We start from the raw sequence: 26821 nt of genomic DNA, 5'->3' as shown, positions 1-26821 counted from the left end.
TCTCTTTGCCTCCATAGCTGTATTCATCCCATCAAAGCCGAATACAGAGAGGGAGAGAGCTGGGAAGACAGGAAAGTGCGCTGGATTATTGGGTAACCTTGGGCAAGTGGCTTAACCCCTCTGAGCCTCAGTTTTCTTTATGTCATGGGAATAAGGATCTGACTCCATCCGCCTCAGATTTGTTGTGAGGCTTGGGTGACATGGTGTACACGACAAGATTTTGTAAAGGTCTTTACATTTACTTTATACAAGTGCAGGAATTGTTGACTCTTTTAGTTCCACTAACTTTCCAAAGTCTACAGCAGGATGAAGGACCGACCCTAAAATGTACGAAATTTAAATCATCTTAACTGGTTTTCATTATGTTGGAGAAACTATAAACACTTTCTAACCCCATGTGCGCATTTATGTACAAAAGTATCTTTACTCCTGGGTCTGTCATAGTTTATATATTTTTTATTACAGATTCGCTATAATTTTCTTGGTAGGTGCTAAATATAAATAGCACGTGCTGAGAATGTTGTTTCATAACTGAATTTTGAGTTAGCCATTGTCAAAATGAATGCCATCCTTTGAAATGTTTTGCATATTAAAAGGGCAGTTTGTGGTTCAACTTATTACATTTCAACCCAGTCTGAAATAGCGTTGAATAGGTGACTAGACATTGAACACAGGATTTTAACTTTCCATTCCATCAATAGCCTGAATCATAATGTAACATTTCTGTGCATTCCTGGCCCTCATGTGCTGCTTGCCATATATTTTGTTGCAATTAAAATATAAGTGTATTAACAATCTCTAGTGGTGTTAGATTTTAGAACCTGCCATCTCATCTACTTTATTATAAAACTTTACTTTTTTTCTTAACAGCTTAATAGTTAAAGTGGTGCACACTTGAAGTGTTTTATCCTTGTTTTCTGCAATCGCTGTGATTTACCTTTAAAGAGAAATACAAATATAAAGAACATACTGAATTGGAACCTTGTTATGGAGGAACCAAGTGTGTTTGTGTAGAGTTTCCCATGACAACAGACTTTTGGTTAATTTTCCCCGACACAAACCTTGCCAAGAATTGACTTCCCTACATGTGGGTGTATTTGTTTGAAAAATGAAGTTTATCCTAAAGACATTTAAAAAAGTATTGTCTTTGGAAAGAGGGTTTTTTTTTGTTTGTTTGTTTGTTTGTTTTAACCTATAATAAGCTTTGAGCTTTGCCATTGTTTTTTGACTCATGAGGTGATGAATAAGTTGCCACATACAGGTTCACTTTTGTCACTGAACATTACCAAAATTGGCTCATTTTGAGCATCACTTTTGAGTAGGGAAAATGTGTCCTTAACTCGTTTATTTTAGTATCAGTGTTTCTCATGGGTCATGTATACATTGTGACCTTATTATATCTTTGTTTCAGAGTGATCGGCTTCTGATCAAAGGAGGTAAAATCGTTAATGATGACCAATCATTCTATGCAGACATATACATGGAAGATGGGTTGATCAAGTAAGTGTAACATTGTATAGATATGTAGCTTCCAGTATTCCCAAGCATTACCTATGAGTCACACACAGAGTATCAAGCTTCCAGTGATTTCAGAGTGACTTAATATTTGTTTAAGCCCATTTTGATTGGTGGTAATTTGTGAATTTGAAAGCCACAATTAAATGCACACCCATTTCCTTACCCATTATGTAATTTACTATTTTTAATCTAGGTGACAGAATATCTTCTTGTTGCCAGCTCAAATACTTGGTTTATGATCTATTGAAATATTAAAGGTTTTTTTTAGAATGTAGTTGTTTGGATGGTTTGCCCAGTCGAAGGACACAAACATGGAGTACAACCTCTTTTAGCACATCTGCTTTCTGAATCAAGAATCCAAGTGGTTGGGGCCAAAGGACACCAAATTAATTACCAAGTAACACAGACAAAATACTGCCTCATCCCCTAGGGAATTTTAGGTTTCATTCCGTAAGTGCAAACAAACACCAATAAGACTGCCCTTATGTTTACTGTGTATTGTGTTACTAACAACAGAGCAGTTACTGCATTAGGGTGTTTTTGGACTCTAGAGGGTTAAGTGAGCTGACTACATACCAGTATCCTCATGCCCTTCTGACTGGGACAGCTCACAGGGCTCTGGAGAAACAGCACATCTGTTTAAAGACAAACACTGTAGCAAATGACATCTTTTGAATAAGCAGCATTCATCAAGTACTATAGCATACCAGTCCCGAGGAGTGGAAAACTAGAATGGATGTGTCTGTTGCCTGGAAACTCACACCCAGATTTATGAACCTAAAATAGGTCTTCCCATTTCCACGTTTAATGTTTTCTCCATGTGTGTTTGCTTGTGACAGTCTCAGCTCCAGGCTCTCAAATACCATGACTTGCCTGTTCCATTTTCCCCTAGTTCGCAGTCTGTATGGTCTGGTCTAGCAGAAAGACACTGGCCTGTAAGTGAGCAAGCCTCTATTTCTAATCATCACTAATTTGTTTTTGAACTTCTATCCAAACAAAAAAAACTGATAGGAAGATGTAGCAGAGATATTTTTTAAAAATCGGAAATCTGCATGTCCCCCAGCATAATGAATATTAATTTTTTTGCTCTTACTACCTGAGTTGATAATCCCATACTTCCAAATTTTTAAATCGTTTCAGTCATAGTATGCACTTTTTTTCCCCTTTGTTTTGTTCTACCTTCACCCTTCCACCTCTATTTGCTCTATATTGCAAAGGATCTCTATATTTGTAAAGTGCAACCGGGTCTGGAGGAAATTGCTATAGGATAATTAGCTCAGCTGTGTGTGTTATAGAGTATATGTAGTGGCATTTTCTGTAAATATCTTGGGGCCTTGTTATATTTGATCTTAGGGATTTTCCGGTAACTAAGCCTCCTTGATCAGGCCTCTGATGCCTTATTTGAATGTTGTTTTCTAGTAAGGGCTGCATTGCCTCTTAATTGGGAGTGGGGAATGGGGAGTGAATATGTTATGAATGCTCACAGTAACTGGAAGAGTCCAGGGAACACAGGGGCAGGTAATTGAGGGGTTGGAGGAAATGTCTGTCAGATCCCATTTGATTTGAGGACATTTCATTTACCACAATCGTCACCCACCCTGTTTATTTAGGCAAATAGGAGAAAACCTGATTGTGCCAGGAGGGGTGAAGACCATCGAGGCCCATTCTAGGATGGTGATTCCTGGAGGGATCGACGTTCATACCCGCTTCCAGATGCCTGACCAGGGAATGACTTCCGCCGATGACTTCTTTCAAGGCACCAAGGCAGCGCTGGCTGGGGGAACCACCATGATCAGTAAGACAGCTTAAAAATAATTATCTTAGCGCTTGGGAACTTTTATCATTTGAGAATGAGTCTGTGCTGTTTGCCTCTTCTCAAAGTTGCTGCACTGAGCAGTGGCCTTGCTCTACCACTTCAAGGGGTGGGGTGGGCCAGTGGTTGTCTCGTTTCCTTCCTCACATTCTCTGTCCAACTCTGAGTTCTGTTGAACTTGAGAATATGGTTCTAGAGAATTTTGGTAGGATGAAAGGAATGGATTCTTACTTTCTTTGCTTGAGAACTTTTGTCTTCCTTAGCCCAAAAATATGATCTGATTGTGATTGTTTTGAAAACACAGCAATTGGAGTAATCTCCAGAGCTATTATTATAGTTTCGAGTCTTTGCTCTTAAGTATTTTTTGATTTTTAAAGAATTCCTGGCAGTGAATCTTGTCGGAATGAAGATGGGGTATAGCAAATGTTCCATCAGGAATCTCTATTCTACTGACAAGAAAATCAAATGGGGGCAATACTTCCTGGCCTGAGTTTGACATACATGGAATTGGGCAGTTCTGTTTGGAGAGGGACCCATAGCTAATATTAATTTTCATTTGGTTTAGAAAACTGCTCCCGCCAACAGCTGGAGTGCAAACATGCAGAAACAAGCCATTGAAATGTCCTCATGTCTTGCACTGAAGGGATTTATGCTTTTCATTGGGCCACATCTAATGTATATTTCCTGGGGTTCATAACGTACATGTTAGGAGTTTGCTTGTGAGTGGCGCGTTTCCAACATGCCTGCTGATTGTCCCTTTGAGAAGTATTTTGTTTTTGCGGAGGTAGGGAAGATGCACAGTGGGGCCTATTGACACATTTAAAAACATTTTTTTTATCCAAGAGTGAACGTCAACATACAGTCTGTCTTAAAAGCTAACAGTTCGTTTCAGAAGAGGGTCAAAATGAAAGGAACTCAGGTATTGAGGATATCCTTTAGGAAAACCAATCTTAACTTGTTATTTTTCACAATGATGGTCTCTTGACCTGTGACTTAGGGTCTGTCTCTAAGCTTCCTCTTTTCTATCCTACCACCTACAAGAATGTTGCCCAGCCATCCCTTCCTAGTCTGAACTCCCCTACATTTTAAATCACACACTCACCTTCTCATGTTCTCTCAGTCCTGCTCTTCTGTGTGTCTGAAAGATTAGGGACCACTCTCTTGTATCAACTTTCTCATCACTGCCCAGAAAGAGTCTCCAATTTTTTTTTTTTTTTAATAGTCTCCAATATTTAAGCCTTAGTACTTCTTTCTTGCACACATCACCTTCTAACCTACTGGGTACCATTTTCAAGGGGGGGCCCTCCACATATACCTGGGGACTCCGTTCTGCCATTTTGAGTGGTGTCAGTCAGGACGCACTTGGCACCACCGGGCATTTCTGCCCCTCCTCCAGGGCTGGCTGTAGAGCCACACTGGAGCTTGGAGAATCATAGACTGTTTGGTGTCAGCCTGGAAGGTCAAGTCAAGGTTATAATCTGCCTCAGTTTTGGAGTTCATATGGGGGCACTGCAGGCCCTTACCTTGGTCACAGTGTTAGTAAGCCACAACTTATATTTCCCGAGCGAGTGATCAGTGATGTCTGTCCTTGGGGGAAATGCCCTCCAGACAGGAGTCTGCTGTTCTGGTCTCCCTCTAACACTAACTTGCTGTGTGACCTTGGGTAAGTCACTTTTGTATTAGGTGACCCTGGATGAACTTTCTAGCTTCCACATTTGGCAAGTCACTGAGCTCAGGACAGAGCTTGCCTCTAAATGCACTTTGTTCAACAGATACAGAAAAGCCTATTTTGTTCTCATGTACTTGAAAGACCCCATCAGTCTATTTCTCCTAACTCTCTCATTCCTGAATGTGCCTCTGCACTCCTCACACGTGTCCCATTCTTTGGTTCCTCTCTTGCTGCTTTTCCCTTTTCTGCTTTCCCTCCCCTTCTGCCATCGCCAGGTGGGCACCTCCCTTCTTACCGATGTCCTGACTTTCTCTTCGGCCTTCTTTCTCAGTGGTTTGGGCGTCTTTCCCTTCATTCCAGGTGATTCCTTCAGTGCAGGGACGAGGGACATCCCCAGGAGTCCAGCACCTGGCCTATGGGGCCCAGAAGAGTCAGCAGATGCCCTACGGCAAACAGAAATGAGGGAGAAAGGAAACATCAGACTGCCCACCCAGCTCAATTGGGCAGAATGCGATCACCTTTTAATGCGGGGTGTGTAATAGTCAATTAGGCTGAAGAGTAGGCGGATTGAATGAACAAACCCCAAAGAATAAAAGTCATCAGAGGTGGTGGGGATGTGGTCGCAGTTGTCACACTCCAAACTCCACTGTTTTTACAGCTTGAGAAAAATATTAACTACTCTTGCAAATAACCAGCTGAGGTTACTATAGAATTTCCATTCGCCTGCCCTTCCCTCAGGACATACGTGGTGTAATGCAGATGAGGAAAGCAGGATTTTTTCCTGCTTGCTGAGCATACATTCTGCATTGCTTCAAGTGAGTGAGTGGCCGGGGCCTCTTTTCAGAGAGGGAGCCTTGCAAAAAGCAGCTAGTTGAATGTGACTTTATTGGTACCTATGACTTGTCAATTCTTTAATGAGTATTGAGGCCAGAAATAAATGCTTGGTACACTTGGAAGAGATTCAAGTGCAAACACGCAGAAACAAGCCACTGAAGTAAATTGGTACAATACAGCCCACCTCCCCTTGCTCCCGCCTTTCTGAGTGTTTCCAAGCTGTGTCACCTGCCCCTGCTGTGTGTCTCCCATGTCATATGGGACCTGGAGGATTCGTTTCTGTCTGAAATGGCACTGCCTGCAGTGGAAAATGCAGGCGAATTTTCCCAGTTTGAAAATGGAGGTGACACGTCAGCAGCAGAAAATAATATTATTGCCGTCAAACAGAGCCTCCTATTGAGACTTCCACAGTGAGACCTTTGTAAGGAGTACTCAGTGCAGGGCAGAGGGAGCACCCTTTGCCCTTTCCATCTTGTGATGGGTGGGCAGAGGCTCCAGACGTGCCCTGTAGGCGGCATGCAGACCGGCTGAGGGGTTTCAGTCATCTCATCTGGAAAATGAGGAAAGTTATTACAAAGATTGACTTGGAGGCATCAGAACAGCACCTGTAATAGTAAGCACTCGAGTGAGGCAGTTACTATTCCATCTCACGTGAGGTTCTAGCAACCCCCATCTCTGTAGATGCTCCCCGCCTCCCTCCCCCATCTCTGCTTTCTCACCAGAGGCAGAGGAAAGAGGTTGCAGCTGCAGGAGGGTCTGACCTGATTGCTGGGAGCATGGCTTCTCCAAGCGTGGTCAGCAGACTGTGTACCCCGGTGTCAGCTGCAGTGCATGCCGGGCCCCACCCAACCTATTGAAGTAGTAGGTAGTCTGCTGGTGGGATCTGTGAATCTGCATTTGAATCTGGTGATTGTTGTTTGAAAGTATGGGGGTCCACGCCAGATCTGCAGACTCTAGGTCTCCAACAACCTACAGCTCAGACGAGAGCCTGACTGTCATTGCTACTAACCTGAACTCAAGGCTTTGCCTAGAGGGCATGGAGTCCTGGGCACAGCACACCCAAGGGGGCATCCTCCCCTGCCCCTGTGCCCCACCATACAGCAGGGATCAGGATGGGACTTGATCACAGAGAGGGTGAGGACAGGTGGTTGCCACAGCTCTAGAAGGGCCCTCTCTCCTGAACTCTGGACTTGTCACTTACCTTCTAGAAGTGGCTCCCAGATGTGCCTCAGGCACCTCCCGGCAGCCATCTCCAATCAGACTCACCATTTCTCCCGTACTCTTGCCTCTCTGCTGGTGCCCAGCCCCAGAGAGGGCTGCCCTTGTGGTTGTGCTGGCTTGAACCCACAGAGTCACCCTGTGCTGAACTGAGTCAATTTTGTGTCTGTGTTAACTATTACACCCATTCCTCTACTGCCCCTGACTCAGACTTCTGTCTTCTCCCAGCCTTCTGAGAAGTCTCACTGCCCCTGCTGTGCTGCCTCTGCAGCCCGGGCTCTTTCTCCAGCACAGCCCAGCGTGGATCATGCCTCTCCCTTCTCTGAGGCCCTCAGCGCCTCCTCTTGGCTCTGAGAATGTAGCCCAAGTGCAGAGTCCTCCATGATGTGGCCCAGTCCTGCTGCCCAGCCTGGACTCACCTCGTCATTAAGCCAGAGATGCCCTTCCTTTCTTGCCTCTGCCCCTGGGACTCTTCGTTAACCCTCCATGGCCCAGCCTAGGTGCCACCTTTGTTCCGAAGCCACTGCTCAGCCCCCTTCACTATAATCTGCTGTTTCTTTGCATCTTCACCAACCTTGGGTTTTTCCCTCTTGGCCCTTTTGACATCCATCCTGCGTTACAGTTTGATCAAGGTTCCTCTGTCTCTTTCATTTTAATATTCCCCACCCACCCAGCAGTGTCACTCCTGAGATACTCCATTAATGTCTGCTATTGCATGAATGAATGAATGAATGAATGAATGAATGAATGAATACACTAATGGGACTTGGTTTTTTGCTTTATCTGAATGTGATGCTAGAAAGCTGGGAGTCTGATGTTAATTGTATCTGCTGCCTCTTCAGCCGTGCCCCCATTTCTGCTGCTCAGCCACTGGGTCCCTGCAGTGGGCCACTCTGTTGCAGCAGCTGGGGGAGAGAGGCAGGAGGGGAAAGTCCAGAGCCCACATATCAGCCTGAGATTGTGGATGGGGGCCCCTCCCTCCTCCTGGACTGTCATTTTGGAAGGCAGTGGGAATAGCAGCTCTTGCTGGCCCTCCTGTGAGAGAGCTTGCATATGAGTGCACAGGGTCAGATCTGTTTGAGAAGTGGCCTTAACTAAGCACCACGGCAGACTCAGCGCTCATTTCCTAAAACCCCTTGGGCTTGTCCTAGTTCTTTCTAGAGATCCTCGCCCGTGGAGGCAGGAGGCCCGAGACATAGGCGAGCAGGCTTTTCATATGCTGCTGGCTGGGCTTTCCTGAGGAGACGTGGCTCCGTGTCACTGTGGCACATCCATTGCTTGTTATTTTTTCATCCATGTGGCAGTTGGGTTTGCTCCCTCTTTCTGACGAGTACACATGTGTGAGCGCGTGCACACACACACACACTATAATATGAATGTGTCTGTAATTGATACTTTGATTATTCCCTTTGCATCATTCATTTGACTCGGGGTAGGAAGTGTTTACACAGAAGACTGACCACATCAAACTGAAGTTTCAAAGTCCAGGACCAGAGTTATCGCCGCAAAATCTGCCCATGGCCTGGCGATTAGAAAGCCACGTTATCCGATGGCTGATGGTGTGGGCACTTTCCGTCTGCCCCTCCTCGAGTCCCCCCAGGCTCCACAGGGGCGAGGTCACACATTTTGCCTAAAGACATGGGTGCCTTCTGCAAGCAGACACCCCAGGACGGGGCTCGCTCAGGTGTCGCAAATCTCCACCACGAGGGGCTTGACTGGAAGAATCCATCCACTCCTGGGGATATTTTGGGCTCATCACCGAATTCCTGGTGCTGAGCAGAGGAAGAGTGTGAAAACAGTGATGAGTCCTGAGAAATAGCGCAGCTGTACCCGGAGGCCCGGCACGCTACACGTGCTTGTCTCATGATGGAGGCTACTCTGTTGGGCTCCACCCACCAGCCTCCTAGCCCGGTGGGGGTTAGGGTCTTCCTAGGCCCTTCCAGAAGCGAGGACATTCCTGTTTGGCTCCCTAAACCCTATGTGATGGGCATCGTGGCAGTTATCCTCGTCTGCTTAGTGGTTTCATACCAGGTTCCTGACTTGAGAGCTGGCAGCTTTGGAAATCACCCCATCCCCATGAAGGGGGTGGGTTTTCTCACCTCTGAAGATGGAGCCTGCATCCTACCCAATCCAGTTCTGACTCTGCCTGTGGGTGTTGTACACAGAGCTTGGAGAGTGTCCGTACTTGGATGCTTCCCGAGCCTGTTCTCTGACTTTCTATAGACAGGGTATGTGCAGACTGTTGGGAACTTGCTGTCAGTCCTGTTGCCCAGAATGACAGCTAGGGCCAGGAGAGGCGTGGGGGAAGTGGAAATGTGGGGCTCCATAAAGTCTTCCTAGTCTTTGGACATGAGGCGCAGGCATTCAGCGGTCAGTATCCCATGGCCTCAGGGTTCCGTGTGGCTAGAGGAGAGCCTACATAACACTCACATGTCCAAGGACGCCCTTGTTCTGTGTCCTCCCCCTCACACACACACAACCTGGCAGATGAGACTGATAAAGGCAGTCCTGCTCTGACTGGAATGGCGTGCTGTGGAGGAGCCCAGATGCTCACCTCCTTTCTCCCTGTCTTCTCCCTCTTGGCAGCCCCTCTGCCTCCGGGGAATCCTAGGGCCTGGGGAAACACAGCTGGGAAACCACCCCATCCCCTTACTGCCTTCCCCCGTTGCTTACCTTCCCTCCAAAGCATGGTCCCTGCACAGCTCCCATGCTGAGTTGCAGGGAAAAAGGGTGATTAAAAGGGACATACCCACTTAGTCATTAAGAAAACTAACAACACTGTACGTTTTCAGTGGGTTTGTTTAATAATACCTCCTTCTGTTTATGACAGGAAATGGGACAAAGTACCCATTTCATTTTCCCTGCCTAGGTTTGCATTCGTTTGCTTTCCGTGAGAGCCCGTAATAGGTGAATACTCTATCTTTAAAAAATTAATGGTACACCGTATTTTAAAGGAAAAAATGACTGTTTTTGGGAGTGGTTGGCCAAGGGATTTGCGTTTTCCTACCTACTGTCCATAACTCTGGCCCCAAATTACTCCATTTGGGGCCCTCTCCCCTTCTTTCCCTTTTTCCCTCTTTGAGAAGATCTTCCTATTCTCGGGGGAGAAGGATTATTTATTTGTTTGGGTTTTGAGGGCTCTGTCTCTGACTTGCTGCTGTTGTTGGGTGAAGCCGTTTACCCAAATTCCTTGCTTTTAGTCCATCTTAATGGCCATGGTAATGATATAGGGGCATTACAGTGAGTAGAAATTAGAGTTCTCTCTGGTTAACCCATTTGGGAGGCTTTCTTTGACTGTGACTAAATGTTCCCCTAATGATAGAGAGGAGGCAGCGGGGGTTGGGTCTTTGTGGCCCAGGCTGACTATCTGGTGGAGGGAATTTTGCAGTGAGCCAGTGCTGTAGTTACACACCTCGAGAACACGCTGGAATCCCCTGGGGAGTTTTCATAAGGTACGGAGACAGGAACTTCTGATTTCATTGTTCTGGTGGGCCTGAGTGCGTTGATAGTTTTAAGCTTCTGCCGTAAGGGATAGCCAGCATTAAAAAGCCACGGAGCTAAGATACTTGCTCCAACAGCTGGACTTCTGCTGAAATTGAATGTCTGACAAGGTTTTCTAAAAGCTGGAGGCGTCACATCTCTGCCCTCTGTTCCCTTTAGGAAGAAAGGCGGATTACACTGTCCTGACCTGGGGTGGGTGGACTCTGCAGCCAGGTGCCCTCCTGGCGCTTATGAAGCAGGGTGGGCAGAGCGAAGGGCCTCCTCCTTCAGTTGCTGTTCTTGGTGTCCTCTGGTTTTACCTGGCTGAGTAGGGCACTGGTTAGGACCTGGAGGTGGTGTCACGAGAGGGAGTGCAGAAGGTGGAGTGCAGCTGGAACCTGGACTGCTGTCCCCAGCTCCCTGGGCCACCTGCTGTGCTGGTTTCCCTGAGAAAACCCTACTCTCTTTAGGTTGAACCAATAGTGTTTATGACCTAATCTCCCTCTAATGATAGGTCAGAACTGGAATCCTTCCTTGTGGGGAGCCTGTGAGGGAAAAATCCAAAGAGCCTGGTAATAACATAGAATCATAGGCTCTTCAGGCAACCACTGAGATCTTCTGTCTCCGCTTCTCTCCCAGCTGGGTGAAGTTTACTGGACCGTGCTTCAGAGGGTGAGCTCGTAAGTAACGCCGTGGGACAGGAAGGGGGCGTTCCACGGATCGGAAGGTCTAAGTTCGGTGTCTCTTTCTAGTACTTTCTGTTTGAGTGTGACTATTTAATATATTTCCAAATGGCCATTTCCACATCTATAAAATGGAGACACTAGATTCCTATTTGTTAGGATTATGTGAAAAGTGAGATTGTTTGCGCCATACTATTTAAAAATGATTATTGTGACACTTTTGGTTACATGTGTGAATCAGTCTATCATCTATCAATCAATCAATCAATCTATCTATGTATCTATCTATTGTCTAGCTATAATCTATCTCTCAATTATCTATCTAATTTATCATATATCTTATCATCTATCTTATCTGCCTAGTCCATATATCTACATATTTAATCTGTTAAATATCTGAGTCTGTGCATCTATCTAATCTAGTCTCTATCGTCTATCTAATGTATCTAATCTAATATCCATCTATCTATCTATCTATCTTTCTGTCTGTATCTCTCAATCATCTATTGTTCATCTCTCCTGATCCAAGGATGCAGTCACATGACAGCTGATCCCAGATGGGTCACCTCCCTTTATTGCCACTTGGTGAGATTAGAAAGAGAGGTCAAGGCTTGTTTCATCTCTAAGTCCATGTAATGGAGTTTGTTTTGAACATAGCAGGAAAAACAGCTCTGTATAATAAGCCCTTTAATATCGCTTCTTATACAAAAAAATAAAAATTTTACTTTCCACTTTATTTCTTTCCCCTCAATAATCATTGGAGAATTCGGGGCCTAAATTTCTTGACAACACATCCTGCTCCGCAGATGCCAAAGTGTCACCAGGAAACAGCTCATCAAGTCAATAACTTGTTCTAGATTTGAATTTTCAGCCAAAAAAGGAATTCAAACGAGGCCAACTTTATAATTGGTCATTACTGTGCTGTTGAACGCCCGGACCCACTCTGTTTCTCCTAGTGGATTCATTATGGTCGCTTCAGAGAGGTCTGCCGTCCTCGCTGAACTTGTGCCAACATTCTCCTTCCCAGAGCCCTGCAGCTAGTGGAGCTTCCAGTGCAAGACCCAGGGGTCATTCCTCTGGCAGCACTGGTGACAAATTCTTCCCCAGGGGTTATTTCAGCTCAGGAAGCATTTAGTCATACAGGGCCTAACACGCAGAGAAGCATGGCGTGACGGTCCTGGCAGAATGCAAGGCCCTCTCCTCTGGGCAGGCCTGGTGAGTGACTCATTCCCCTTTCCTGACATCAAATGGAGGGATTGTGTCGCACCCCTCAGATGAAAGCGCTGGTCCCTGACCCATTATTGGCCAGTTCTGGCAGAGCAAACAGCTGCTTTTTCTTTAACGTGTGCAGCTCATGCTTCTTTCATTCAGCTGGCAGTCTGTACCATTGGTATGTATTCGGTGCCTTGGTTCGTTAGCTGTACAAATCGTAGGGGATAAAAAGGCAGGCAGAACAGATCCATAGTTAAGGCAATACGAGAGTTGAGTTAGAAAACTATGCCCCAGGGATTGACAGATATGTGGGGACCACTCTGAGCCCAGTGGAGGAGGGCGGACTTAATATTCTAGAAGAAATCCCATGTTTGCTTCAGCGTTTTGAATGCAAGCCCAACAGAGTGTCGCAGCCCAGGCCCAGTATTGGTGGTGTGTGTTTTAAGTATCGTTTTATACCATTAGATGGGGACTTCAGTCCTTTAAGTTACTGTCCAAATGGATGTATTTTTAAGAGTGAAAATACACTCTTAAAATTACTAATTTTTACCCCAGGACAACAATGCAAACCAGGGCTGTCCCAGGTAAACCCAGACACACGTCACTTTTCCTCTCAGGGGCTTGCATTGAATGCTCTTGTCCTCTGATGAGCTCTGAAAGGGAATGACCCAGTGGACACTCTCTGGACCCCTCCACTGACCTGCAGACTCATAGGGAGATGCTGCATGCCTTCATCCTCTGCACATGAGATGGTCAGAAGAAAGGTACTTTGGAGGGATCAGATAGTTGATATCATTTCTTGGGGATCTGTGCCATGAAAGCCCTATGAACACTGTGTCTAATCTTTATGTCAACCCTGAAGATATGTGGGCTTCTCCTCAGACCGTAAATGAGGAAATGGGAAGCCCAGAGAAGCCAGGTGACTCGCCTCATGCCAGGGAGCTTGCAGGAGTTAGGGGCTAGGATTCTGATCCAAGCTCTGGGCCAACGGCACTCGCAGATCTCAGTATAAAGGAACATTGTATGCTTTTTAACCATTAAAAAGTGTGCCCCTGAATGCTGCCCTGTGCCCAGCATTGTGCCAGGTGCTTCCCAGACGTCCCAGATGCAGTCACCACCTGGAGTTAGTGCTCAGGTGTTGGGCTTAGATCCATCCCCAAGGGACAGAAAGATTTCAGTGTTTAAGCTTTCGCCTGCCCTTTGATCCAACTTTCATTGAAAAGTTGTTTGGTTTTTGTCCCCCTCCCCCCCCCCAATATAAAGGGAGAAAGTGATCAGATAGTGAACATGTGTCACTAAGCAAGAGGCCATGCCCAACGGGGAGGATGCTCACCAAGATGGTGGTGTGTTGAGTATCTCTGGTCTCCCGAACAGAAGCACTGGATTGATGACCTAGATTTCCCCCTGTCTCCCAGATGGGATTCGGAGAGCAGTTGAGAGGAGAAACTGTTGTCATGCGTTCATCAACTGAGCTTAATCCCTCTTCCTGGAGGCCCAGGAACCCATTTCCACACAGGGCTGGGTCGTGCTGAGCTCTGTCCCGTAAGCAGCTTCAAAGGCTGTCTTGCCTGGGTCTCGTCTTTCATCAAGGTTCACTAGGCTCTGCTCTCTGGTCGGGAAGCACCTCAGGCAGATGGCATTTTTTGAGGAGTCACAGGGACAGGGAGGAAAATCAAACAGTTTCTCAGAGTTGGGTTTGCTGTTCTCTGCATTGTTTTTTCCTTTATGGAAGAAATCCAAGGGGAAGAAGCATGAGGTGTAATGGAAAGAATTTGAGGCCTAAACTTCTTGACGATGCATCTTCATGGAGCTGGGACTCAGGAGACCTTAATTCTGGTCTCCACTGTGCTGCTTATTCGTTCAGGCACGTTGACCCACATCTCTGTCTTGCTTTTGTCCGTTGTCAGAAGGGCCTAGACCAGCCTTTCTTGCCTAACAGGGTTGCTAAGGATTCAGGGAAATGGGTAGGACAGGGCTTGGGGCAGATTACGTGGGTGGGGATAGTAGCCCCTTCAGCCCAGTTTTGCTCTGACACTCAGAACTTTTTATCATGACACCTGGATCCTGGATGTGTGGAGGGCTAACTGGGTTTTGTGTGATTGACTTCAGCAAGCCTCTCATTTCGTTGTATATCTTTTTACTTATTTTTTCGATTATAATGGTCAGCATAGCTCCGAAATGCTTTTCTTCTGGATGTTACAGAGGCACCTCTGGAGGGTCACCTAAATGTCTTTTCTTGCTGAAAGCTTTCAGCTCTGTTTGTCGGTGAGTTCTTTCCCCACCTCCTCTACGAAAATGTATTTTCCATCTTACTTTGGAAAAGGAAGATCTGCTTTACTAAATTTTATATCCTGCTTAGTGGGAGAGTCAAGATATCTGATCATTTCTCCCTTTATATTGTAGAAAAAGGTACTTTTAAGTAATGGTTGGTCTGAAGGACAGGTAAAGCTTCAGTACCAAACTCTTTATTACTGGGGGATGGGTGGTAACCTGACACCTGATTGCAAGTTCCAGGTGAGGGCTGTGGCTGGGACATAGAGAGTGTTTGTTGCAATCCCCTCATTTTGCTGCTGGGAAACTAAGGCACAGGAGGTGACATGACCTTGGAGGCAGGACTGAGCCCACTTTTGGGCCCATGGTGCACGTTTATATCTGTACTACTTCTGCTGCTTTGTGCCTCGTAGCTCATTATTGATAGTGAGTGCTGGTGACATGAAACTCACTGCAAACTCATCTCTAAGACAAAGCTTATTTTCCCGAGAATAGCTGAAGAAGGTGTTATCTTTCTGTGTAGTGAAGTGTGGGTTTTCATGAAATGGCAAGTCCTCTTTATGAAAGACAGACTGGAAAAGCTGATCAATTAAAAAGGAATGGGTTCTCCTATGTAGGGGAGTGGGAAGTTCTCACTCAGTTGTGTTCTCTGGCTTGTGCAGACGGGCATTTGAGCTTTATGTCTGTGTTCTGAGCGAGTCAGGCGATCCAGAAGCAATGCTCTGTGAGACATTTCTGCTTCTCTGACATAAATCCCCTATTTCCATGGTCTCTGGCAGTTAAAGGTGGCCTCTAGCAACCGATAGGTTTTCCATCCATGATTGTGCCAGAAAATGTGACTTCCCCGGTTGTTTTCCCTCTTCATGTATTGGCTTGACCCTTTCTTTTCTTCATTCTCTTTATTCTTAAGATGCTTTGCGAAAAAACAGCTAATTCTTACTTGTTCTTAAGAATTTAAAAAAAGATGCTGAGTAATAACAGAATCTTATCAGTTTACGGTTGCTTCATTCATTCATTATTTATGTTATATGTTGGCTTATACAAACTATACTGACTCTTTAAAAATTTATGTATAATTTATATACCATAAAATTCAGTCTTTTGAAGTGTATAATGCAGTGATTCTATAAGTATATTCACAGAATTGTGCAACTATCACTTCTGTTTAATTTCAGAACATTCTTACCACTCCACAAAGAAACTCCATGCCAATTTACAGCTACTCCCCCTTTCTCAGCCTGTGCCAAACACCGTTCAACGTTCTGTCTCTATGGATTTGCCTGTTCGGAACATTTCATATAAACGGAATCATACAGTATATGGCCTTTTGTGTCTGGCTTTTTTGCTGAGCGTAGGTTTCAAGGCTCATGCATGTTGTAGCGTGTATCAGTACTTCATTCCTTTTTATGGCTGCGCACCGTTCCGTTGTGTGGATGTACTACATGTTGCTTGTCCATTGATCAGTTGATGGCATTTGGGTTGTTTCCGCTTTTTGGATATTGCGTGTGAGTAATGTTCATTCATGGACAAGTTTTTGAGTGTGCATTTGTTTTCATGTTTCTTGAAGTGGGTTGCTGGGTTATATGGTAATACCACCTTTAACTTTTTGAGGAACTGCCAAAGTGTTTTCCACAGTGGCACCATTTTACACTTCCAGCCGCAGGGAACGTAGGAAGGCTCCAAGCTCGGCATGCGCTCGCCATCACTTGTTATCATCCATCGTTTCGATCACTGCCATCTGGGGGAGGAGTGAGTCTCTCATTGTGCTTTTGACGTGAGGCTTTATTTTAAGGCCAGTCACTCAGTCACTCACTCTTAATCACGCCTTGTCTTGATCTATGACGTGAGGACTTGGTTGTGAGTGTGTTTTCCTAACCCTGCGTGGAGACATCTGATGGGAAAAGTATAAGGATGGTCATAGTGATGGGAAAGAAGAATTGAAACCAGGGGTGCCCCAGTGAAGTAGGACTCAGCCAGCACTGCCCCCCACCCCTCACCCCACCCCAGCAACCCCTGGAGCCCTCTCTCTGGGTTCCCTGTCCCTGGCTAGTTGGAATGGCGACCTCCATCCCCTCCAGACTTCCTCCCCTTTCACCAAGTGGCCCAGAATGAGTCCTGTTTTGCCGTCTTTTTTTTTTTTTTAAATTTTCTTTTTTAATTAAAGTTTATTGGGGTGACAAGTGTTAGTAAGTTTTGCTGTCTTTTGTGAGCATCCTTCATTCTGCTTTCCGGTGGCATGAGTGAATAAATGGTCCTGGGTCGGGCAGAACTGGCAGGGGCCTTGGACTCTCTTTGCTGCAGTGTCCCTCTTCTGACATAGCACACTAGCCCGCCAGGCCTGGGCACCCTTGGCCCCGTGCTGGGGATTTCCCAGGCCAGTCCATTCCGGCCTCAGATGGCCATGCCCCCTCTCCATAGGCCAGAGTAAGAAGACTCATTACGTTCTGCATTGATAGCTGCTGTCCCCTGGGACCCTCCCGCTCACTCTATAAAATAGATAGGGCCAAAAATATCCTCCACTTCCCATGAGGAAATGGCAGAATGGAAAGGTTAAGGGACTTGCCCAAGGCCACCCAACTAATGCCAAGGCCAAATAAGGACGGAAACCCTGACCATCTGGCTCCTTGGGCAGCATGTGTCCTGCTGGGCCTCTGTCATAGGAGGGACATCAGGTGTGAAGTGTGGTTTCATTCAGTCCCTGTCCTTTGAGGCGACTCCATCCTTGTTTCCGGATGTTTCCGGTGATGTAACAGCAGTGAGCACCTGACAGAACAGAGAATATTGAGCTAGACAGCTGAGGCTGCATTGATGTGGGCTGATGGAGGGTGATAACCAGAAGGAAGGATGTGGTCACTTCCCCAGTGCCATCACAGCTACTGCTCTGCCTAAACGCAGTTAATTAGCACTGTCGTTTTCACTGCGAAGAAACCCCTGTTCATTCATCCCGTCACCCGTGCACATTCAGCTGATGTTTGCTAGGCCCCGTGGGCGTTCCTGGTCTAGGCATCAGAACTACAGATATGGTCCCTGTTCTTGTAGGCTACTGAGGAGACCTACCAATGAAAGATCATCATAAAATGTGAATAATTTCTATACTAAGGTTCAGGGACCACAGAGAAGAAGAAACCTTTAAAATCTGCCTGAGAGAGTCACCGGTAGGCTTCCCCGAACAGGTCCTGAGTGAGCCAAGACTTGTAGGCCGGTCAGGATTTGCCGTAGAGTCTGATTGTGGGGTGGGCAGCCAACACAGAGGTGGCGTGTGGATGGATTGAGGCTTGTGGAATTTGGTAAACAAGAGTCTGGTATGTTTTAGAATTTACAAATCAATCAGTATTGCTGGGTATTTAAAAAAAGTTTTAGTGTGAAGGGCTGGAGCACAGTAGTATTCACTGTTCACTGTGGTTGCAAGTCCGCTCCACCTGCCTGTTTTTCTCAGTTCCTCTCCAGTCTCCACTCCCTTCTATTTACCATCACAATCCAGCCAGTCCTCTCACAGGCACTGTCGAGGGTCTCCTGACTGTGTAGCCTGGCAGGCAGGGGGGTGGCAGGTGCTCCTGGGATTTTGGGCAGCGGAATCTGCTTTGCTGGAGAGTTAGTTCCTGGAGAGCAGGAGCAGGGCATTGGCAAGAAGCCTGTGCTGTGTGAGGGCAGGTCTTCAGGTGCCTGAGGTGGGGACGGGGGGAGCTCCAGGAGGTGCCGTGAGGGAAGGGAGCTTGGACTCGGGATTTGGCCACATGGTGTTTGATTTGTACCTTCACTGTCTTCTAGCTGGGAAGTATTTTTCATTTCTTTGAGCCACAGTTTTCTTTTTTTCCCTCTTCCCTCCCTCCTTCTCTTTCTCTCTTTTTAAAAAATTGTGCTAACATACACACAACATAAAGCTGACCACTTTAACCATTTTTAAGTGTACAGCTCAATGGCAGTAAGTGCACTCACATTGTTGTACAGCCATCACCACCATCCATCTCCAGGACTTTTTTCATCTTGCAAAACTGAAACTCTGTATTAATTAAACACTAACTCTCCATTCCTCTCCTTCCAGCCACTGGTTGCCACCATTCTACTTTCTGTTTCTGTGAATTTGAATACTCTAGGTACTGCATACAAATACAATCCAAACAGTGTTTAACTTTTGTGACTGGCTTATATCACTCAGTATCATGGCTTCAAGGTCCATCTATGTTGCATGTGTCAGAATTTCCTTCCTTTTTAAGGCTGAATAATATTCCATTGTATGCAGCTACCGCATTTTAAAATCTATTTGTCTATTGATGGACACGGGTTGTTTCCACCTTGTGGCTATTGTGAATAATGCTGCTATGAACCAATACTCCTTGCTCTTAATTCTTTTGTGTATATACCCAGAAGTGGAATTCCTGAATCAGATGGTAATCCTGAGCCACTGTTTTCTGATTTGTAATACAATGTTTCAAGGTTACTGTGCAGCTTGAATTTGGTAGAGTGTAAAAAGTATCAAGCATATACCTGGCACTTAATAAGTGTTAAGTCCCTTCCTTCCTGAAAGACCCTCTCCTGAAAAATTCCCCCTTTAAAACAAGGGAGACTACCTCTTCAAGGGTAACGCATGTTTCCTTCTAACTGGAGGGAATGAAATATCATTTAAACCTTTATCGATGACTCAGAGTTATGGTTTTAAATCTGTTAGATTAGCCCTATGTTTACCTACAAAGTGATGGACTTTTATTTTAACAACGCCCACAAATGCTCGTTAGCTGTTGGGAATATCTGTTTCCGTTGCATCATTTTCCTGCCTCCTCCCTTCCTCTCTTCTCTCACTTTATTACTGCTGTTAGTGGACCTGTCCGTGGTTGCCATACTCCCTCATTGAAATTAAAGTCTTCTTTCTGCGTGGGGACCAGATGACTCAGATCCTCACCCCTGTGTGAAAGTAGGAAGATATCGGTCCTGAGTGAGGATCTATAACCACCCTACCCTGAGAGCAATTTGCTTTGGCTGAATGGAGTTCTTTTCTGGCACTTTTGTGGAGTTGAAGTGAGGGAGTCAGATGGTCAGAGTTGGATAGTGAGGAGCCAGTGTGTCCTAGAAAGTCATGCCAGGGAAAAGGTGAAAGCCAGATGAGCACTCTGCTTGGTCTGAAGGGCAAGTGGCCAGCTTCCATCTGGATAGTCTGTAAAGGCTTCCTGGATGAGGGGGAAATGAACCTAGTGGGGGAAAGAGGAAGTGAAGGAAATGAGTGAGGGAATCTGTCTCTTGAGAGTCAAAGGAAGCGCCGAGCTAGGAATTCAGCTACTGGCTGCCCCGTGAGCTCCAGGGCCGCCACGTTTTGAACACTCCTTCACTGCAGGACTAATGAAAAATCTGACATCTGACGATCTCTCTACCCTAATCCCCTCCCTGTCAAAGTCTTGGATTTACCATAGGAAATATTAGCATTGTCTTCATTTGGTCTGTTTAGTATCCAATATCTTAGGTGCTTCTCAAAGGCATTTTGTTTGTGTGTGGAAAATGTGTAGAAACTGCTGTCTTCTCTTTGCCTTGAACTTCCATTTTATACCAGGTCTCTGGGCCCTGGACCTTGGGCAGGAGCATTAGCACTGGCCCGGCAAATACTTCAGGGTCTCCCTCTGATGAGTCCGGGACCAGAATGCCAATTACTATCTCTATTATACTATTATTTTTCTGGAAGTGCTAGACAATGTAATAAGACAAGAAAAATAAGAAGTAAAAATATTTGAAAGGGATTGAAAAAAGTAATATTTCAAACTCATGGGGAGATGATGGCATAGTCACAGTATTATGCTGGAATAGCCATTTGAAAAACAAAGAAAGGTAAACGCTTTACACTACATCATATACCAAAATACTTTTAAGATGGGTTAAAGTTAAATTTAAACAACAAAGTCAAAGAGAACCGGAAGGAAATAACAGATGAAGAGTCATATAATTTCCATGTTTCATCAGAGGGACAAATCAGAAAAGATGGAGGGAGACACTTGACTACACAGAAGTTAAAAACACCATCAGAGTAAAATAATGAAAAGAAACACAAGAAGTAGGAAACTAGATTTGTAATATATAATAAAAGGGTAGTTGCATTTAAAATATACAATCAACATTTTGATAAAAAGATGAATGCTAATAGGAAAAGTAAAGGGTATGAACAAGGTATTCGCAAAAGAAGAAATAATTCTACCATTTAAACTTAGGAAAAATATTTAACTGAATAAGTAATAAAAGGAATATAAATTAAAATGACAATGAGCTAAGTTTTTGTCTACTAAATTTTCAGATAATTAACGGAGTTATAGTACCTAGTGTTGGCTACGTTGTAGTAAAATGTGCACTCATAAACTGCTGGTAGGTGTTTACATGGGTACGACCTTTCTGGAGGGTAGTAAGAATATCTAACAAGAGCTTTAAAATGTTATAACAAAAAACGTTCATCCCCGTTGACCCAGAATAATCAATGTGCAAACATTTAGTTTTAAGGATGTTCGTCATAACATTATATATGATGAGAAAAAATGACCAAAATAGATAATTGGTTAAGTAAATTTTGGCCATCTCTAGGGAAAAATAATGTGTAGTCATTAGAACTCATTGTGGAAAACATTACTATGAACATGTTCATGTTATATTGATGGGAGAAAGCAGGCTTGATCACTATGTCCAACTTGATACTACTTTTTTAAAGAGCTTTACTGAAGTAGAATTCACATACTATAAAGTTATGATACGATTTTTGTCAAGAATATATGTGTGTGTATAAGTGGGTAGGAAAAAAGATTGGATAGACATACATCAATATATTAATAGTCATTTTCTTTGGGTGATGGGATAATGGAAAATTCAGTTCTTTCTGTTTTCCCAAGGTTTTTTTTTTGACATTTAAGTACTTTTGCACTAAAGGAGTTTTAGAAAAAGAAAAGTCCTCTCGGAGCGCTCCTTTGCATCTGGGTTACTATTTCTTACCCCTGTCATTCCTGGGAAGGAAGAGAACATAATGTGAGGAAGTGTTTGAATTTATGTCCAGTGGTGCGGGCTGGCGTTTTTGTGGAATCTGAACCCTCAACTGTCCACACAGTTGGAAAGTGTAATTAAAGGTTCCCTGACAGCTGGATCCCTTATCAGACTTAAACCTTATTGTCCAGATACATTGGCTTTTATTCAGTCTTATCAATCCACTGGGCAGAAAAAGACCCATTGAATAGTTAGCCCTCAGCCGAGATGGAGAGCACACGATGGTACAATGGCCGTGTTCAGTCTCCAGAGATGTTATGCTGTGTTTTTGAATTCAGTCCAGGTTCCTAGGAGGAAAACACCGGTCAATTATGTTGGCTCTAGATAGATCCCAGTCAACATATGACATCACTAACTCTTCCTTCCCTGCCGGACTTTATTTGGAGGGGGTACAAGGAGGGGAATTGTGCCACATTGAAATAAACAGAATAGAGACCAGGCTCCTCATGCTTTTGTTTCTGGTGGAGCTCCAATTGAATAGCTGATACTTCTTTACCATCCATACAAATGCTAAACAGGGCATTTGAGAGCCAGAGCCATTCTTTGTACCAGGGTGGGAGAGTTGCTCATTTGCTAGTTAGAGTCCTGTGCACACGGCTGTTCTTATTTGAACTAAGCTCTTGTGTCTTTATTATATGATTTGGTGTGTGTCCATGGATGATGTCCCAAAATAACTGGTGCGAACACCATGTCTTCTATTTCTGTCCATGTTTTCACAGGATTATTGTTATCAGATCATAGAGTTTGTTTATCTTCTTCAGTAGGAATGTAAACACAACACTGTTTTCATTAATTTGCTCCTTGTTCTTTCCTGTTATTGACAATGACCTTGGAGCTTTGGCTGGAGCATTTTTGACATAGTTCTGCACATTATGCATGTAAGTACGTGTGTTTCTGTCGATCTCTAATTAGGAAGCTGCAAGTCCTAGAGTTTGTTGCCAGATTCCCTTCCAACAAGGAACCATCGTGAAGGAAAACGGAGACAAACCCAGTCTTTGCACGTGAAAGCCTGTGGTATGGCTGTTATTTTTTTTGATGTTCCACACAGCTCTGTAATCTCTTATTTTTGGCAGGCCCGCACCAAATCTGTGGTCTGGTAGTCCCAGGCAACCAAAAGCTGAGACAAACAGAGGAAGTGTCATTACTCAACATGTTTCCCAGCCACTTCATCTTGTCCCGACATAGCCAGCGGCCGCCCCTCTTTCGAGGTGGAGTTCCTCAGAGCTGAGTCTGACCTGGCCCCGTATGGGGTCCCTTTAGGTTGTCCCAGCCCCTAGGGTCCTTGTTGCTCATTACTTTCCTTCACTCTTTCTGTAATTGGTTCATAGTCTGCAATTCATTTTATGGCAGACTTTGTGCTGAAAACTAGGAGGTGTCCATTTTCTTAAAGCAGCCTGAAAGCCACGGGAGGTGGAATAGGGCGCTCACCCCCGACCCCTTTGATCCTGTCACACTCACAGGCACAGCACACACAGGTGTGCACACATGCACGCACCAGTGCACATGCACACACACACATGCACCCACATACATATGTGTGCACACATATACACATGCATGTGTGCATACACACGCACACAGTCTCCAGGCAACATCCTGGTGCCTGGGGCCTTGTTTCTGGTAAAAGGTGCTGATGGAAGGGGGGGTCTGCTCAGGAAATCTGCAGCGCCTCAGGCTGCCTGTGCCAGGCGCTCTTAGGAAACTCACTTCCTGCTCGGTCCTCTCATCCTCACGTGGGAAAAGAAAGAGAGATCTAGGTCATCCATCCTAGTCTGTGGTTCCCATATCCCTAGGCATTTTTGAACATACAAATAGTTTCAATATTCTAAAAGTCTGCTAGATATTTAACTGAAGTGACGTTTTGAAGGTGGAATCGGGTTTCTTTGCTTGTGATTGGAGTTACATGAATTCTGTTAATGATGACTGGTTTGTACTTCTGCCCTGATGGGCAGTTTTTCTTGCATTTGATTCATAATAAAATGGGGATGAATTTATTCATTCCTAATATATTCCATTTGATGGGAAGATAGTTTCCATGATGGTGTCCAGGCGTCATGAGGGGGGAGGTTCCCCAGGAGGTAAAAAGTCTACATTTATGTCTGTTGACAGGGGATCTTACCATCCTTTTACAACCAGTGCCTACTTGCTGTGTAAACAGGACAGATTTGTTTTGCTCATTTTAGTCTTAACTCAATTTTATGCAGAAGACGGTTCTGCTAAATGAATGGCTTCAAGTTCTATGCCTTTCTTGTGACACCAGGAGCCTCGGGCCTCCCCCCTTTCAATAACTCCTTTATTTGGTCCCTTCTCACACCTGTTATTCCTCGTGGGTCCTCGTCCTGAGCCTATTCCTCTGAGCCCTATCTCTGCCACCGGGCCCACAGCCCCACTGGAAGGTGCCCTTGACCTCCTAGATTCTGTGCCCCTCCCTGAAGCCCCCCCAAGCTCTGACCCCCTTTACACTATACCTCAGTGTGGAATTGAACACTTGGAGAAGGCTGACTGCATGCCACAAATTGGGTCAAGCGGCCTTATATTCTCAAACAATCCAATGTTATTTCCTATTTATGTAACAAATGTTTGTATAGGAACAAGCGTTCCAGGTACTGTTTGTTATAAGCCCTTTACAAATACAACCCATTTTATAACAACCCAGTGCGTGGGTACTGTTGTTATCTCCATTGTTACATCCATATTTTTACAGATAACAAAACAGGCTGGGAGATGGTAAAGGATCCTGAGGTTATGCAGTGAGTGGGTGGCAGGGCTGGGATGCCAGCTCAGGCAGTCTGACTCCGGAGTGCACGCTTTTAACCCCTCTACTATGAAGGAGGCACTGTTGCTATTCCTATTTTGTGATACGGAAACCGAGGCACTGGGGGTTAAGTCACTTGCCTGAGGTCCTAGAACTGGTCAGTGGCAGAGCCCAGATTCTACCCCAGACAGGTGAGCAAGCGTCGGAGCCCAGAGCTCTGAGCCTCTGCAGTAAACTCCCCGGGTCTTTTCATCATGCCCTCTTTCCAGCACAGTCAGTGCGGACAGCATTGGGGGCTAGTCTCACACAGCACTGTTTTTTCCAGTTCTCTATCATTTCTCTCATGGATGAGAGCGTATTTCAGGTCAGCTTTTCGGATGGTGGAGTTGAGGCCCCGCTTTCTGAGCGGGGCATTTGAGAGCCAGCAAGCTTGACGGTATGTGAAGTCCCAGTACGGGAGCAGTCGTTCCCCAGGACTTAAGCATGCTTAGAGGAATCCCAGGATGGAAACGCAAGCAGGAAGCAAACTGTTTCTCCTACTGGTGCATGGATGAGAGATGCCATAAACTTGGCTTCTTTTCAGACTCTGACTCTAATTACAGGAAACAGAGCCCTCTCCCACAGTTAGCCAATGGTTTCAACATTTCTTGGAGAAATTCTACATGGACCTGAAGTTTGAAGCTTTGCATTCCAATGAGTTTGGCTGGGGTTTTCACCTTTGGCTCTCCTTGCCTTCTCCTCGGCCGTGATTTCGTCATTCTGCTTTAGGGATGGCATTTCCTTGTAAGTGTCCCTCTGTGAACATACATGGAGCTGAGACAAAGCACAGCACCTGTCTGTCTATCTGGGGCCCACTGGCCTATGTCTTGTCCACCTAACAAGGCACCCTTGGTGACATTCATCGTAATGCTTACGTGGACAAAACTGGGAGGTGCTTAGAACAAAGATGGTGGACGTAGCCATTTAATCATATTTCTGCTAAATTGTCAGTAACTTCTCTGTGATACTTGTTGATCTGATCTCTCAGGGATTACTCAGTCCCCTATTTGGGTCTTGGAAGGTTGCCGTATGTCTGAAACAAAGATGGCCTAGTATTGTGAAACAGCTCTGTTTTTTTTAACCCCCTTACAAGTAAGCAAATAAATGAAAATCCTAGCAGCAATTGGGGTGACATCCTGATGCGTTGCTGGTGGTAGCATAAAGTGGTGAGACTTTGGGAATGCAATGTCGTCATCTTTATGAAGAACCATAGCTCATCCAATTATCCCAACTCTAGGACCCTTTTCGGAGAAAACCATTTAAAATAGGGAGAAGTTATTGGTGTGATTATGTTCATAAGAACATTATCTAGCCTAGAGGAAAATTGGAAGCAATCTGTATGTTCAATATTGGGTAATAGTTAAGAAAGTCATAGTATAGCTGTCCCCGAGAAAGTGCTTATATAAAAAAATTGAATTATGAAGTCTAAGACCACAGGGTATTAAGAAAAAAGCCACAATTAAAAGTGAGCGTGCCCTGTGATTACACCCACATTAAATACATGCACGTGACAGATCTGGAAGATATAGAAAAAGATTAATAGTTATTGGCAGGATGGCAGGATTAGAGGTACTATTTTCTCCTATTATAAAATAAATAAATAAATAAATAAATAAAGGAGACAGTACAGATTTCGCATTCAGACCTCGAATTCATTTCAGTATTGCCGCCTCTCGTGACGTGTCTTTTCACAACTCTTGAAGAAACTTCCCTGGAACTCAGACTCCTCAGCAGTAAAAAGACAGAGCGAGTTCTTAGGGCCCCTGGGTCTGATGCTGATTCTAGCCACTAACCGTCTCTTCAGGTAGAGTCTGCCGGACTTGCTTGTATCGGTAAGTAACACTCGGGCAGTTGGTAGCATCGTTATGCACAGACAGTTGACGTCCTTAGAGCCCTCCTGGTGGTTAAACAGTGCTTCTACCATTGAAGGTTTGATGAAGCCTTCCCTGAGGCACTGTTGCCTTGGCCCGTACACGGCCGTTCTCAGGACAGTGGAGTGCGAACTACCCAGTCCTGCCACGGAGGCTGTTTTTCAAGGAAAGCCGGTTCTGGCGACGTGGGTCGCTTTCGGCCCTTCCTTCTCATGCCCGCTGGTTGACTCTGGTGGGCCCCTTGCTGGCAAGGCTGACGCCATGCTGCCTACAGATGGGCTCTCTGCTCTCCCAGTCTCTCCACGGCTGCTTTTGATGAGTCAAGGGGAGGATTTCTTTCTGCTCCACGTTTGGTTTGTCACTCTTAGCATTTACACATTATAAATGACCCTTCATCGCCACACACAGATTTCATTAGCCTGGCCTTTGATCTCGCATGCAAAGAGGCCATGTGCA

The 26821-nt window shown here is 45.1% G+C and overlaps 1 protein-coding gene across 3 annotated transcripts in view; it reads left to right on the top strand.

The window, feature by feature from the left end:
- Positions 1-26821, top strand: part of DPYSL2 (dihydropyrimidinase like 2) — a 107658-nt gene that overhangs the window by 42962 nt on the left and 37875 nt on the right. For all 3 annotated transcript variants that reach the window (XM_019714962.2, XM_019714985.2, XM_019714978.2), the window contains exons 2-3: positions 1412-1500; positions 3129-3313. In XM_019714962.2, the coding sequence (XP_019570521.1) occupies positions 1412-1500; positions 3129-3313 (274 nt within the window). The remainder of the gene's footprint in view (positions 1-1411; positions 1501-3128; positions 3314-26821) is intronic.

The sequence above is a fragment of the Rhinolophus sinicus genome, linkage group LG07 (genome assembly GCF_036562045.2).
Source record: "Rhinolophus sinicus isolate RSC01 linkage group LG07, ASM3656204v1, whole genome shotgun sequence".
Taxonomy (NCBI): domain Eukaryota; kingdom Metazoa; phylum Chordata; class Mammalia; order Chiroptera; family Rhinolophidae; genus Rhinolophus; species Rhinolophus sinicus.
This window is presented reverse-complemented; position numbering and strand designations above follow the sequence as displayed.